The sequence below is a fragment of the Rhinoderma darwinii genome, chromosome 6 (assembly GCF_050947455.1).
Source record: "Rhinoderma darwinii isolate aRhiDar2 chromosome 6, aRhiDar2.hap1, whole genome shotgun sequence".
NCBI classification, from domain to species: domain Eukaryota; kingdom Metazoa; phylum Chordata; class Amphibia; order Anura; family Rhinodermatidae; genus Rhinoderma; species Rhinoderma darwinii.
In genome coordinates this window covers 30,710,257-30,725,375 of record NC_134692.1, presented here as the reverse complement: position 1 = coordinate 30,725,375, position 15,119 = coordinate 30,710,257, and the positions used below count along the sequence as shown (strand labels likewise).

Sequence of the window (15,119 nt, the reverse complement as noted above, 5' to 3'; positions counted from 1 at the left end):
CTAGTGCCCGACGAAGGTCTGTCTGATCGAAACGTCGACGTCGCACATGCAGCCTCTGGCATCCATAATAAAAATATATATTTTTGTAACACAAGCAAGGTGTGCCGAGTACAAATTCTTAACCGAAAATCAGAGGCTGTTTTCCCTTGAAGACAGCTCCGTATTTTACAGCGGTTTTTTGATAAGAGTGTGAACATAGCCTTAGAATGACAGATCACACAACTTTTTATAGGTCATTTCAATGTGCTCACCTTTGACATATTGTTCTGGCAATTGTAACGAGTGGCTGTATTGTTCTTGTAGTCAGTTACTTTCTGCAAACATTGCTTTGTAAGGTAGCAGTGATTGGAAAACGGAAAAAAATAAATTTTCAATGTACAAGCGCAGATTGAGTAGGCATAAAAAAAAGGCAGAAATGGAAATTGTTGAAATTTTTGATATATGGATTTTCCTGTCTTGATTTTCCTAAACGATAGATATTTTCTGTATAGATAGCTATGAAAATATTATTCCTATCTTTTGTCTTGCAGTGATAACTACATGGAGAGCCAAAAGTCTTCCACAAATGGTAACTACAATTTTTTTCTCTACATTTTCTCAGATCCAAATGAGGATAGAGATTATCATAAATTGTAAAGTATGAGTTAGTTACTGGTGGACCCACATTATGGTGCTGGGTTCAGTGATAATTTTTCCTTCATCCAGGGGTGTAGCTAGAGGGGGGGGGGCGGTAGGCAGGGCTCAACTAGGATGGAAGAAGGGGGGCGCCGCTGGCAGTCCACAAAACAGGTGTTTTTTTTTAATTCTCCCGGAACATTGTACAAAAAGGACATGCGCAGTGCAAAGGGAAGAGTACGCGGCCACAGGCATATTTTCAAAAAAGAGGGGGGCTGTGTGGCATTATCTACAAGAGGGAAGCTGTGTGGCGCTATCTACAGGGGGCAGTGTGTGGCCTCTTTAATTTATTTTCTTTTAACTTATTGTTATATAACTATATTGCTTGTAAAATGTACAAATGGTTTTATGCTCGAGTTACATTAAAAAAAAATTTTTTACACCTCATTCATTGGTAGGGAAAGCAAACATGGCGAGGGGGAAGGAGATGTTGGGAAAGAAATTGGGGACGGCGGGCGCCAATCTGAATTTTTGCCCCGGGTGTAGGAGAACCTAGCTACACATCTGCCTTCACCCCTTTTCATAACCCCTGGGTTAATTCCCCAACACCTTATTTTCTTTCTAGTATTGCAGTTCCTCTGAAGACCTACATAGTTTATGGCCACCTAATAGTGAAGGGTTGGGAGAAACCACGACTAGACCCCTCTCTCCAAGGTCTGCATATTAGCTGCATTCATTGTGTCTATGGTACATACATCCTGGCCACAGTATAAATTGAAGTTTCCCCAATGCAAATGCTGTTAGGCCTCATGCACACGACCGTAGCCATGTGCACGGCCGTGATTTTCGGGTCGGCCGGCAGCGGAGTGTCACCCGCGAGCCGCCCGCAAATCGTGGGCCGTGCACATGGCCACATCCATTATTTCCTATGAGCCAGTACCGCAGAACACGGCTGTAATAAGACTTGTCCGTTCTTTCTGCGGTCCAGGCTCCTGGGCCATGCACGGCCCATGGAAACCACGGTCGTGTGTATGGACCCATAGGAATGAATGGGGCCGCAATTCTCCCATTGATTTTGGGAGGAATTGTGGCCGCAGAAGCACGTTCGTGTGCATGGGGACTTACCGGTATATCTAATATAAAACTATCCAAGGGAATAACTATGAAAATGCAACTCATGTAGTTTCTATAGAGAGCATGCTCCCAAACTGAAAATGTACTGAATTTGAGGTTATATCTTGTCCTTTTTCTATTTTCTTCTTGCAATTTCTCCACTGTTTATCCACAATCCTCAGTCATAATTTTTATGTGCCACATGAAAATAGTGACATTGAAATATATTTAGAAAATGAATATTTTCCAGGGTTGTAAATTCATCAGTCCATAAAAACTTTCATAAGGGACACAAACATGAAGCCTGTGTAAGTTATGTGCCATGAAGTTTTCACGGACACCTTGAACAGTCCCTTATTGTACATGGGCTGTGTCTATTATTGGAGATCAGCCCCGTACATACCAGACACACGGTACACCCCAAGGACAAGAGCTTATTTTTCTAAACTTATACAATCCCTTAAAACTTAATGCTTGTGATCTGGTCCAAAGTGATATTCCAAATGGACTGTCTTCTGGTAGTCCTCCTGTGCCCAGTCGTGACATAGCCCATTATTATTTCTTAATCTGGGCACTATTCAGGATCCTCTGGACTTCAGCTAGTAATGGTCTTGTTAAAGGGTCTCCTCTCATACTTCCCTATATCTACAAATAATGTTTGTATGTTAATTTATATGTATATATAAAATTATATAAAATTATACATCAGTGTGATTGGTGCAACTTCCTAAATACATTTTATTAAAAATTTCTATTTACTTTTTGAGATACAGCTGTTTTGTATTCTATATACAGAGCAGCTGTATTTTACACTAAATCTTATATTCGTCAGTTCCCACTCAGGATTAAGCTGTTAACGATCAAATCTAAGTTCATAACTTAGATGTAATCGATTACAGGTGAATCCCTGCTGTCACTGAACCCGTCAGTGCCGCTGACCTGACAGATTCAGGTCTTTGTGCTAGATACAGCTGCTCTGTATACAGAATACAAAGCAGCTGTTTCACAAAACGTAAAATTAATTTTTAATAAAATGTATTTAGGAAGTTGCACCAATCACACTGGAAAAAAACCTGATGTCAAAGGTGTACATAGCCTTTAAATAGATTCAACTTGAACTTACGATGAAGGACGAGTACTGTGACCTGTAGTCATACTTATATTTATAGATAATAGTGACTTGGTGATTTCAACAACCTTTGGCCTTAAGATAACAATGGGACTTAAGTGTTGAATTGTACAAAGGCAAACTATAGAAAAGACAAAAGTCCTTACACAAGATACCCATAGACTTTGAATTGATGATGAGTAAAAGAGGATCTGTCACTAGTTTAGTAATGCCCAGTCTCCCAGCTAATCTAATAGGCGCTGTCACACAGATAATACTAGTGAAAATTGTGTCCCAAAAAGTTTATTATTTTCAAAGTTATGAGTTTTTTTTCTAAATATGCAAAATACTAGACAAGTGGGCGTCTACACTAGTGATTCTCCTTAGGCGGAGCTACCTTACAGCCTCTGACGCTGTCCTATCAGCATCAAGCTGCTTCACACAGTGTGAGAGACTGAGGCTCGAGGGTAGGGGATCAATTCAAATAGCTATATATCAGGCTGTGGACCACCTAGAACAGTGGTTCTGGTAGTATATGAAAGATGAAACTCTAATCTTTTCATTTGCAGTTCTAGCTGTAAAACAACAGGAGGTATCACCAGTTGAAAACACAGTCGGGAATGGAAGCTGTATACTATATGATCACGCTGTGCTGCTGGGCAGGGAAGAGCAGAACTGTATGATGCTGATTGGACAGCGTCATACAGAAAACATTACACCACCCAAAGAGAAAAGAAAGAGTCACCTCCTATTTGGCAAGTACAGCCAAATTAGCATATTTGGAAAAATACTCATAACTTTGCAAATAATAAACGTTTTGAAACACAATTTACACTGCAGTTATCAGCATCATAGCGCCTATTAGATTAATTAGGTGATAGGGCATTAATAAACTAGTGACAGATCCTCTTTAAAGTTTTCTGCAGAGACTTTGTAGACGTAGGATAACTGCCAATACTTCTCAGGTTCTTACTTATGAAGGGAAAACATGAATTGTCCATGGTTTGTTTTTTTCTGTCAACTCATTGGTTTCTCCACTGAGCGAAGCGGCGCCAGAGGTATCAAACAGCCACTCTCGTCCTCCTCCATTAGGCCACTTTCACACGGCTGTAATACGGGTACATTTTAGTGTCCGTATTACGGCCGCAATATCTAGACCTCCCGCTGTTTTTTTGAACCTGGCATAGATCACCATCAGTAGAATGGTCTGGGTATTGCACCAGTAGTACAAATGCTCTAATGCGCCCGTATTACGGCTGTTGGCCTATCATCCACATTAATGAGAGATGGTTGGTAATAACTGCCTGCTTAACTTTCTAAACTTTGTCTATGCACAGCTTTATATTTATCACGCAGAAAATGGCTAGATAAAAAAAAATAATAATAATCTTGGACAGAGTACAATATAGCAAATTTCCCATCAGGTTTTTTTTTTTTTTTTTTTTTTTGTAAATTCTTTATTTTAGGGTTTTCCAACAAACAAAAAGGAAGGAAGGGTACAAAAATAAAAAAGGGAGGGGGCAACAGATCATCTTCACAATGCGAAACATCTATTAATATAATAATGCATCTCAAACAATACAATCCGGCATAATAATGTTATATTGAGAAATCAATATGGTGTTGACCTTAAAACATGTGGCATTAAATCCCTTGAACCAATATACGGAAAATCTTGTGAGTAGATGACTTGCCTCAGGAAGACAATTTGATGGTTATCTAAATGTGGGATCAGGCTGTAGTATTAGCTAATTAGGATAAATCTACAGATTTATAAAATTGTATCCAATTGTCCCATATATGTTGGAATTTGTCTAGGTCTTGGTTCAAAAGCCATTTAGTTTTTTCGTACGATTGTATTATATTTATTTCTCTTAACCACTCAGTTATTGTAGGGGGATCAACCTCTTTCCAGTGTCTAGCTATTAAGGTCTTTGCTGCACTTATAAGATGTGGTAAAGCAGAGTTACGATTTATATATTGATACGACATGTCTAGGTTAAGTAGTGTTAGTTCTGGAGTAAGAGTAATGTCTATGGCTAGAAATTTTCTTAAGATGCCTTGGACCTTTTGCCAAAATGGGAGTATTAAGGGACATTCGTACCATATATGCAAAAGCGCCCCCTTTGCTGTTCCACATCTCCAACAAGTGGGAGAGTAAGACGGATCAATCTTATTGAGAACCTCTGGAGTTTTATACCACCTCGCTATGATCTTATAATTAAGTTCCTGGATTCTTGTTGAGATTGAGAAAGAGTGAGAGTGGTTTAAGATTATTTTGGTTTGTTCTGCTGAGAATTTAGTGTTTAGGTCTTTCTCCCATCTTGAGATAAAGGAAGGTGGATCTGAGGTTAATAATAATGACTTGTATAATTTCGATATCATACTCTTGACCGGTTTTGGTTGGGGACCAAATTTTGATAATAAATTATATGATGTTGAGTCAGTAATCTCTGGTGAGAACAGTCTGATTGCTTCCAGGATCGTTTTGTCGTCTTGTTCACTTAAGTTTGAATCCTTAAACTCGGGCAGATCCGTTAGTTGGTGTACAATTTTGTTGTTTTTAATTAAATGTTTTACCGCTAAGGTAGCTAATGTTGGATTATCAGAAATGGTCTGTTTCAAGGATCTGAATTTGTTAGGTATGAGAAATGAGAAAGGCGTCAGTTCACAGATATTTGGGACCATCAGGTTTTTTTTGTTAAGTTTGTGCCAAGTCCGTAGAGTGAAATTTGTCAGAGAGTTTCCGATTGTGTTGTATTGAATTCTATTGTGGGGGGTGATCCACATATATCTTTCAAATTTTTGGTTAAGCATATGCAGTTCTATGTCCGTCCATAATTTGCGTTTTGGATAAAAGTATAGTTCTAGGACTCTGTTGATATGGGTTGCGTCTCTATACTTCTCAAAATCAGGTAGTCCAATCCCTCTCATCAGGTTTTTTTTTATTACATTATTAACACGATTTTCATAGGCGCTCTCACTCATTGTGTTCTTTTTCAGAGGGGGAATTACAGTGTTTACAAGATGGGTATGTATTTGGAATAAAGCTAAGCAGTATATATACTGTTGTATTTTACAGCATTAATGAACACAATAAACTCAACAAATGTATCATGATCAATTATCATTATACTGTAAATGAAAAATAAGAGGTCCAAACATTCTGTACTTACCAGTCATCCAATTGTTGTTGCTAGATTGAAAGGATAATAATAAGGCACTCCCTGGGACTCAAACATTGATAACCTATCCTTAAAGGGGTTATCCCGGCACAAAAACATCATTGCCTATTTGGTTAAAACTAGAAATTGACCCTACTTACCTATATACTTGTGTAGCCAGTCTGGCTCCGTTTTACGAATTTTCATAAGCCACCACTCTGGGAGTTCTGTAGTTCGTGTCATAATGATGACGCTCCGACACACGACCATGTGATTGATAGCATTCTCCCCCTTCAGTGGTGTCGGAGCATCATGAAGTCACATGACCGCTAGCTGTAGCAGGGTCAGCGGGTCATTGGATTACTTGAGCTCTCCCTGCAGTGTCATCAGTGTGTCATATGACCACTAGGGGGCTGGCGCTATGATGTTTCGGCAGTAGTAAGCTAGTCCTCTCCAACAGCATCCAAATCTGGGGCATGCACATTCCCATAACGATGTGTGGTGTAAAAGAGCTGGAAGAGGATTGGGGACTGGAGAGACTGTGGGAGAGCACAGGGATTACACTATTTAATCAATGGGGTGTGCTTGGGTGGAAGCGGGAGGGGACGGGGACACATGTCAAGAAGAGGGAAGCAGTGCACGATGGGACTTGTAGTTTAATAAGTGCACAGAAACCACAAGTCCCGACTAATAACCGTAAGTGTGACCTCGGCTGCAGCGTTACAACGGGGATCAGTAAGTAACGCAGAAATATTTTTTTTAATGGAAAGTAGTTGAATAAAGATATACTGTACAATACATGTGGTTAAGAAAGTTGGTGGGGTTTTTTTGTTTTGTTTTTTACTCCCCGGATAACCCCTTTAAGTCAGGTCATCAATGTTGGATCAATGGGGGTCCGTCCCCTGGGAAGTAAATGGGACTGAGCTGCAGTACCAGGCACAGCCGCCCGTTACGACAAGCCCCTGTGCCTGTGTAAACAAAGAAGGGAATGCAAGCGCCGTGGCCCCTTCATTGTTCTGACTTCCACTGATTAAACATTTATGGCATTTCCTAAGTGTAGACCATCAATGATTAAAGATCTTTATTGATCTTTTTGTAACAATGTCTTTTTGTAATTGTCGAGAAATGTAGATCTAAACATTTTTTAGAAAGAATATCATATTTTTTTAAATGCCAGTTGGATGATTTTAACAAAGTACAATGAGGGAGATTTATCAAAATTAACACAAAGAAAAAGTGTCATAGTTGTCCTTAGCAGCTTACCAGGTGTTGATTTCATATTTTAATATGTTTAAAATACATGAAGGCTGAAATCTGATTGTTTGAGTTTGGGAAAACCTTTAACTAGTTTTGACAAAATCTCCCCAATATTATACCTTTCCTTTATTGTACAGTATTTCTTTCTCCAGGTCAGGGAAGAAATTAAAGAAAAAGAAAGAAAAAGAAATCCGTGTTGGATTCTTTCAGCTAGTAAGTTTGGATTTTCATAAAGTTGTGGTGCAGGTAGCACAAATAAAATTCGGAGTCAATCATAAAGTTGGATATAGGCTTTGAATACTCATCATTCTAGTGGAAGTATTCTAATTGTGTGTACTTGTGCAATAAAGGTATTTCTGATCATAATGTTACCTGTATCAGACGTTTTTCATCAGCAATTCTTCCCCTGTGCACACTCAACCTCTAATTGTCAGTTTTTCATGAGCTCAGCTATTGAAGGAGTGGAGACTTGCTGCTATGATGTTCTCCCACACTCAGATCACAATTCTATGCCTGCTTCTAAAGAAACAGCCAGTGGCAGATTAAGTAGACCATCGGCCCTGGGCTGTTCCACAAACTTGGGCCCCCCTTTCTCACCGCCGCTCTGCCGTGTCTATAGTGAACACCGCCTTTTTGTGCGAGCATTGACAAATGAGTGTTACGATTCCACTTGTCAAAGGGCTGTGTCCCTACATACTGACAGTCTGAAACCATCGCTGACAGTATAACACTGTGTAGGGACACATCCTCCAGACAATTGGAATGGTAAACCGCATTTGTCTATTGGTCCTGGGTACACAAAGTCTTTATGTGGAATACAAGGATTTCCTACAACAGACATGTCAGGAGAGGCGACAGATCCTCTATAGATCCAGTGACTCACAAGTGACGTCTTCTCTGACGGGAGTCGTTCTCTATTCTTCTCCATCTGATACAGACCGGTATGGTGACTTCTCCTGATAAGACATCTTTGCTCCTTGCTTCTGCAGCCCTTTCCAGCCTCTATAGAAATTCAGACACCAAGGCCCAGGACCATACATTAAAGGGGTTGTCCGGGCACGGCCTGTTTTTTCTTACGGATGACCTATCAATGTCCCTGGACAACCCCTTTTACTCAGACTAATAAATTAGAATGCATACAGGCCCCAGGCCTTCTAAACTATTGTTGTTCCCAGATCAGACCTCCCCTAAGAAAATACAGACCCCAGAACAAGCACCCTAAACAAACACAGACCCCAGAACAAGCACCCTAAATACAGACCTCGGACCAGACTCCTAAATACAGACCCCAGACCTGACTCCCTAAACGAATACAGACCCCAGACCAGGCCCCCTAAATACAGACCCCCATAAACTAATACAGACCCCTGACCAGACCCCCTAAATATACAGACCCCAGACCTCCTAAATACAGACCCCTGACCTGACCCCTAAATACAGACCCCAGATCCCCTAAATACAGACCCCTTAAACTAATACAGAACCCCAGACCCCCTAAATACAGACCCCTTAAACTAACAGATCCAAGACCAGTCCCCCTAAATACAAACCTTAAACTAATATAGACCCCCTAAATACATACCCATTAAACTAATACAGACCTCCTAAATACAGACCCCAGACCAGACCCCTTGAATACAGACCCAAGACCAGACCCACTAAACTAATACAGACACCCTAAATATATACCCCCTAAATACAGACCCCAGACCTCCTAAATACAGACCCCTTGAACTAATACAGACCCCCTAAATACAGACCCCTTAAACTAATACTGACCCCAGACCACCTAAATGCAGACCCCCTAAGTACAGACCCCCTAAACACAGACCCCTTAAACAAATCCATGATCCCCTTATACTTACCTAGCAGGTCACCTCACCTCACGGTCTTCTCTCTTGCTGCTGTTGTAGGACCTGCGGTCATGTGACCAGCAGGTCTCTAATCAGTAACAAGAACTTCAGACATAAGGTCATGTGACCTTTATGTCTGCAGGTCCATTACACGATGTATATAATGCCGTTTTGTCGCGGTTTTTGCCGTGATTCACGGCAAAATCACAGCAAATACGCATTGTACTTGGGGCGGCAATGGGCCGCCCGGTAGCCTCGGGCCCTGGGCGGCCGCCCAAAACGCCCAATGATGATCCACCATTGGAAACAGCAGAGGGTTCAGTTCAGTGTCCTGGGTCACATGAGGTCCCCACTGTCCTCCAGCCTCAATGGATAGTCATTACACCGAAAAGGCTATTGGTAGATCACTCAGAAATTATCGGCATTGTCTCACATTTATCTAATGTGTATTGACAGTTTAATATTGGGATTTGTAATAATCAGAGGGAAAATTCTTGTATAAATATTCTTAACAGTATGTTAATTTTGATGCCTGGTTTTCTTTTAGTTTCGATATGCTTCCTGCAAGGACACCATTATGATGGTAGTCGGGGCAGTGTGTGCTTTAGTCCATGGAGCAGCTCAACCGATGATGCTTTTTATCTATGGTTTAATGACTGACACATTTATCGCATATGACAAAGAAGGTCAGCTTCTTCAGGATAAGAACAAAACATGTATCAATGATACAATCAGCTGGGTCAATGGTACCATCTTTGAAATGGAAAACTCTACGGTGGCTTGTGGGTAAGGTTTGACAGTCTCGAGTTCAGATTTTGTCCATCAAATGCAAGTTTCCACACTACAGGTCTTTAACACCACTGGCAATAATAACAACTACTACTGCTGCATGTTTCTTGGCTGTACAACAGCAGTTGCCAAAACAATGCCCCCTTCTCTGACATCACTCAGTGCTCTGCAGCTATTGGCTGAAGCTGCACCTCACAGACTTCCAGCGCTGCCCGTCCCCTGCATGCACTCTGCACATAAAACTGGTATTACTGTTAAGAGCTCTTTGCCCATCTTCAGGCAAACTTCCCTCTGATTTCTGTTCCATATGTAGTTAAAAGCCTCTAAAAGTGTAGGACCACATCGGTTTATGGGTGCCGTAACATGAACATGGCCGTATGCATGAGGCCATCATTTTTAATCCAGCTATTTCTAAGTTATCCTACTACATGCATAATAGATGGCAACAGCGCTGTCCGAAGAGGTTGTCACCCAGCTTTTTTGCAGACCCTGAATAGTTGCTGTGGATTTTTATGTATAAAATAAAATAAAAAGTTTATGGGGCAATGTGTGAAGTTGGTTATTTATGACCAATCCTGTTTGAATAGTCATTGCCCCGTTAGTCCAAAACTGCCTACATCTGGCACAGCACCGATTTTGTGTTAAGTATCATCTCCCCCCAATAAAGGAAAAACTTGCCTTTGCCTAAATAAATTAATTAATGAATTAATTAATTCATTCATTTATTCATTCAGAGGTCTACAGTAGCTTAATGTTCACCATTAACATACGAGAATTTGGATATTATGCAATGTGTTAATTCCTTCAAAAGTTGCTATTAGTCTTGGGCTACACAGCAACTTTGACCACGACACAGGTCTGAAAATCGCACAGTCTCAAGAAGTCCAGCGGGTTTGGATTCCTTGCAGCTGTGGTGTTGTGATCGTGGCAACGCACAGGTCAGAGACCACATTGACTTTTATTACCTGCAATGCAGACATCGCGACACAGCGATCATTAGTCGTGCAACCTGTAATGCGGCCAAAGTCGCCGTGTAGCCCTAGCCTTAGCTGTACATATTTTGCAACCACTGTCATGGTTGCATACAGTTTTACAAACTTAGCCAATCATTATCCATTCCTATGGGTGTCACAGTTGTATGTCTTTGAATGTCACATGTTTTGGTGCCTACAAAGTCTTCATGTAACCCGGGCCATAGAAGTTATGAGAGGCAAATGTTTTATAGGCTGAACCAATATTCATGAGAATGTAGTATAGAAATGTCTGATAAACTTATGACAATATATGGTGCAACGTTTCTTAAAGGACTATTCCGGTTTCTGCAAATAAATGTACTTATTTGTATAACGAAAAGTTATAAAAAGTTTAATATACTTGCTGTATCAATTCCTAATGGTTTTCAAGATCTCTGCTTGCTTTCATTCAATAGGAACCTTCAATGTTTACTTCCAGTGGATAAAAAAAACCGTCCAGGTGCAATGCTTGTTACAATTACAGTATGTGTATCAGAGCTGTGTGTTGTAACAGGAGGTGCACCTTTGTGATCACCACATAACCATGGACAGTAAACAATGAAGTTTTCTATTGAATGACAGCAAGTAGAGATCCTGAAAACTATAAGGAATTGATACAGAAATTATATTAGAATATACACAGTCGGGTCACATTATTATGACCATCAGATGATATCCAGAGAAACTGCCGTGTGCAGCACGGACAGCAGCTAGACAGGCCGGGGGTGACTCAATAAGGTGCTGGTAGGTTGTCCGGTATCTGGAGCCGTGCTGACTGCAGAGCATCCAACATTTGCTGGGGGGTGGGTGGGGGAGGATCCATAGAGAACAAGATGATCGAGGTCCCACAAATGCTCAATTGGGTTCAAGTCTGGTGAATTAGGGGGCAGGGAAGTACTTGGAAGTCTTGGTCGTGCTCTTCAAACCACTGTCGGACATCTCTAGCCGTGTGACATGTCGCATTGTCTTGCTGGAAGATTCCATCTGCCCCAGGGAAGACAAACCGCATGTATGGGTGGACGTGATCTGTAACAATGGATTCATACCCAAATCGGTTCAGAGAGCCTCCCACATGGATGAGTGGGCCCAGAGAACGCCATGAAAAAATACCCCAGACCATAAACGCTGCCACCATCAGCTTGTGTTCTTCCAGCAATGGTTGCCGGGTGTTTGTTCTCTGATGTTTCTCGCCTGACATGACAACGTATATCCGTTCAATGAAGCAGAAAACGTGACTCATCAGAGAAGGCAACCCTTTGCCACTCATCCGTGGTCCAATTCCGATATTGCCGTGCAAATGAAAGCCTTTTTTTACGATGCACCTTTGTTAGCATAAGAGCAGTGACCATCCGTCTGCTTCGGAGCCCCATACGCGTAGGGTTCACTGAACTGTTGTTTTAGACACACGTCTGGTACCCCCCTGGTTGATTTTCACGGTGAGCTGCTCCACTGTAGTGTGCCGTTCGGCCCTCGTACACCTTCGTAGTCGGCGTTCACCTCTCACATCGATGGCACGTGGTGCTCCGCAGATTCCACCTCGGTTATTCCCAATGATGCCATTTCTCCATAACAATTTATAAAAAAAAAAAATCACATACCCCTTTAATGTTGATTAATATTTCTTCATTCCTGACACTGTCTGTATCAATAGTGTTCAGGTGAAAGGTTCAGTAAAATGTAATTTAGGACTGTTTATTAGTGCTGCCTTTTATATTTATGGCATTCTGTTACACTCCACTGACCCCGCACTGTGACCTTTCATCCCAATCCACAGAATAAACATTGAGACGGAGATGACCCAATTTGCATACTACTACATTGCAATCGGAGTGATTGTCCTGGTGATCAGCTACTTTCAGGTACAGGTCTTTCAAACTTTAACATGAACTCAATGCTCCCTTTAGTCTTTATAACATGTTTCCATTGGTGGTATATATCCATACCTCCTTCTTTGTTAATTTGTGCGATATTTTCTGCATAGTATTATAGACACTTATTAACCTTAGGAAGCAGCTTCAGGTTTAGTCTGGCATTTGTGTGTATCGTTTTTTGGGCATAAAGGAATTTTTTAAGATTGGCATTTCATAGGAAAAAGCAGGAGTAAGGTGAGATAAATGTATTAAGGGGCGCACGCTGTTCATGCACTAGTAAGTGAAATCTAGGCCAGCATGGAGCTGACGTAGGTTTCCGCTATAATTTACACTAGCTTCTGGCGTAAATTATAGTAAATACATTAGGCTCTGGGTGGCCCAGCCCCCTCCACTAAGCGCCACCCGATTTTTATTTTTAAGTGGCTGAAACGGCTCAGAAGTCATAATTTGTGACTTTTGAGCCATTTCCACTCTCTATGTATCTGGCATAAAAGTTGATAAATTCCCATCTTATAGGTTATGCACAGTTTTGTTTTTTTAACTAAAAATATCTATCAATGTGTTTTGTGCAACTTTCTAAATGCTTTTTATTAAAAATTATTTTTACTTTTAAAGATACAGCTGCTTTGTATACTGTATACAGAGCAGCTGTATTGTGTGCTAAATTTGTATCCGTCAAGTCGTCAGCGGGACTGACAGGTTCAGTGTCAGCGGTTCCTGCGTGTCTCTGACACGCAGGATCCACCTGTTATCAATCACATCTAACTTAGATGTGATCGATAACATGTAGGTCACGCAGGACCTGCCATCACAGAACCCGTCAGTCCCGTGGACCTGACGGATTCAGGTCTTAGAGCACGATACAGCTTCTCTGTATACAGAATACAAAGCAAATGTATTTTTAAAAATAAAAATAATTTTTAATAAAAGTATTTAGAAAGTTGTAACAAACACACTGACATTTTTATAAAAAAAAAACAACAAAAAAATATTTCAAAGGTGTACATTTTACCTTGAAAGTAATCTTCAGGGCTCAATTTGGTTTCCCACCAGTCTCAGCTTATATTGCTTCAGCAATGACGTGCTGTACTGACAAATGACCGCTGTAGCCAATCACTCTCCACAGCATGCCTTACATACTGACCTCACCGCTGCGACGATATAGCTCATCATATGCGATAGCCGTCCTCACTATGTAGCAAGACATATGTAGCAAGGCCCAACTGACAAAAAAAAAAGTAATTTGTAAAAAGCAATTTCGGCATTTGGGGATTTTTTTTTTATGTTGTTTACCGCGTGGTATAAATAAAATGTTAACTTTATTCTACGGACGTTACGATTACGGTTATACCAAGTATATATAGTTTTTTAGGTTTTACTACTTCCACGCACAATAAAAAAAAGTACTTTTCATGGCAAAAAAGTGGTTTATTTTTTTAACTTTGGACACTTTTTTTTAAAATAAACTTAAATATTTTTATCTTTTTTTTAGTTCCACTTGGAGTTTTAAACCTCTCATCTTGCAATCGCTTCTATAAGGGCGGGTTCACACATAGCGGAATTTCACTTAAATTCCGCTGCGGACACTCCGCAGCGTTAATCCGCAGCGGAGCCGTTTCTCCATTGACTTTCACTTTAATTTAGCAGTGTTCGTTTACACGATGCGTACAATTCCGCTGCGGAGCATAGGCTGCGGAGCGGAATTTGGTGTCCGCAGCATGCTCTGTCTGTTGCGGAGCAGTGGCGGACTGGTTGCGGACTCATGGCGGAATTTCTCCATTGACTTCAATGGAGAGTCAAAATTCCGCAATGAAGTCCGCAGATCTTATGTGTGCTGCGGAGCGTATTGTTTTTACTACCATGACATTTCTTCATTCTGGCTGGACCTATGTATTTCTAGGTCTACAGCCAGACTGAGGAAGTCAATGGGGCTCCCGTAATGACGGGAGCGTTGCTAGGAGACGTCTGTAAATAGTCACTGTCCAGGGTGCTGAAAGAGTTACGCGATCGGCAGTAACTGTTTCTGCACCCGGGACAGTGACTACCGATCTCAATATACAAGTATCTGTAAAAAAAAATATAAGTTCATACTTACCGAGAACTCCCTGCGTCTGTCTCCAGTCCGGCCTCCCAGGATGACGTTTCAGTGTAAGTGACGGCTGCAGCCAATCACAGGCCAAGCACAGGCTGCAGCGGTCACATGGACTGGAGCGTCATCCAGGGAGGTCGGGCCGGATGCCGAAAGAGGGACGCGTCACCAAGACAACGGGCGGTAAGTATGAATTTCTTTGACTTTCACTAGGGAAAGTGCTGTCCCTTCTCTCTATCCTGCACTG

General features: G+C 41.2%; 1 protein-coding gene across 3 annotated transcripts in view; it reads left to right on the top strand.

The window, feature by feature from the left end:
• The first annotated feature begins 540 nt into the window (after positions 1 to 540).
• The window catches only part of LOC142656226 (bile salt export pump-like), a 56,874-nt gene continuing 42,295 nt past the window's right edge, over positions 541 to 15,119 (top strand). For all 3 annotated transcript variants that reach the window (XM_075831113.1, XM_075831112.1, XM_075831111.1), the window contains exons 1-5: positions 541 to 568; positions 5,840 to 5,867; positions 7,410 to 7,470; positions 9,658 to 9,896; positions 12,687 to 12,771. In XM_075831113.1, the coding sequence (XP_075687228.1) occupies positions 541 to 568; positions 5,840 to 5,867; positions 7,410 to 7,470; positions 9,658 to 9,896; positions 12,687 to 12,771 (441 nt within the window). The remainder of the gene's footprint in view (positions 569 to 5,839; positions 5,868 to 7,409; positions 7,471 to 9,657; positions 9,897 to 12,686; positions 12,772 to 15,119) is intronic.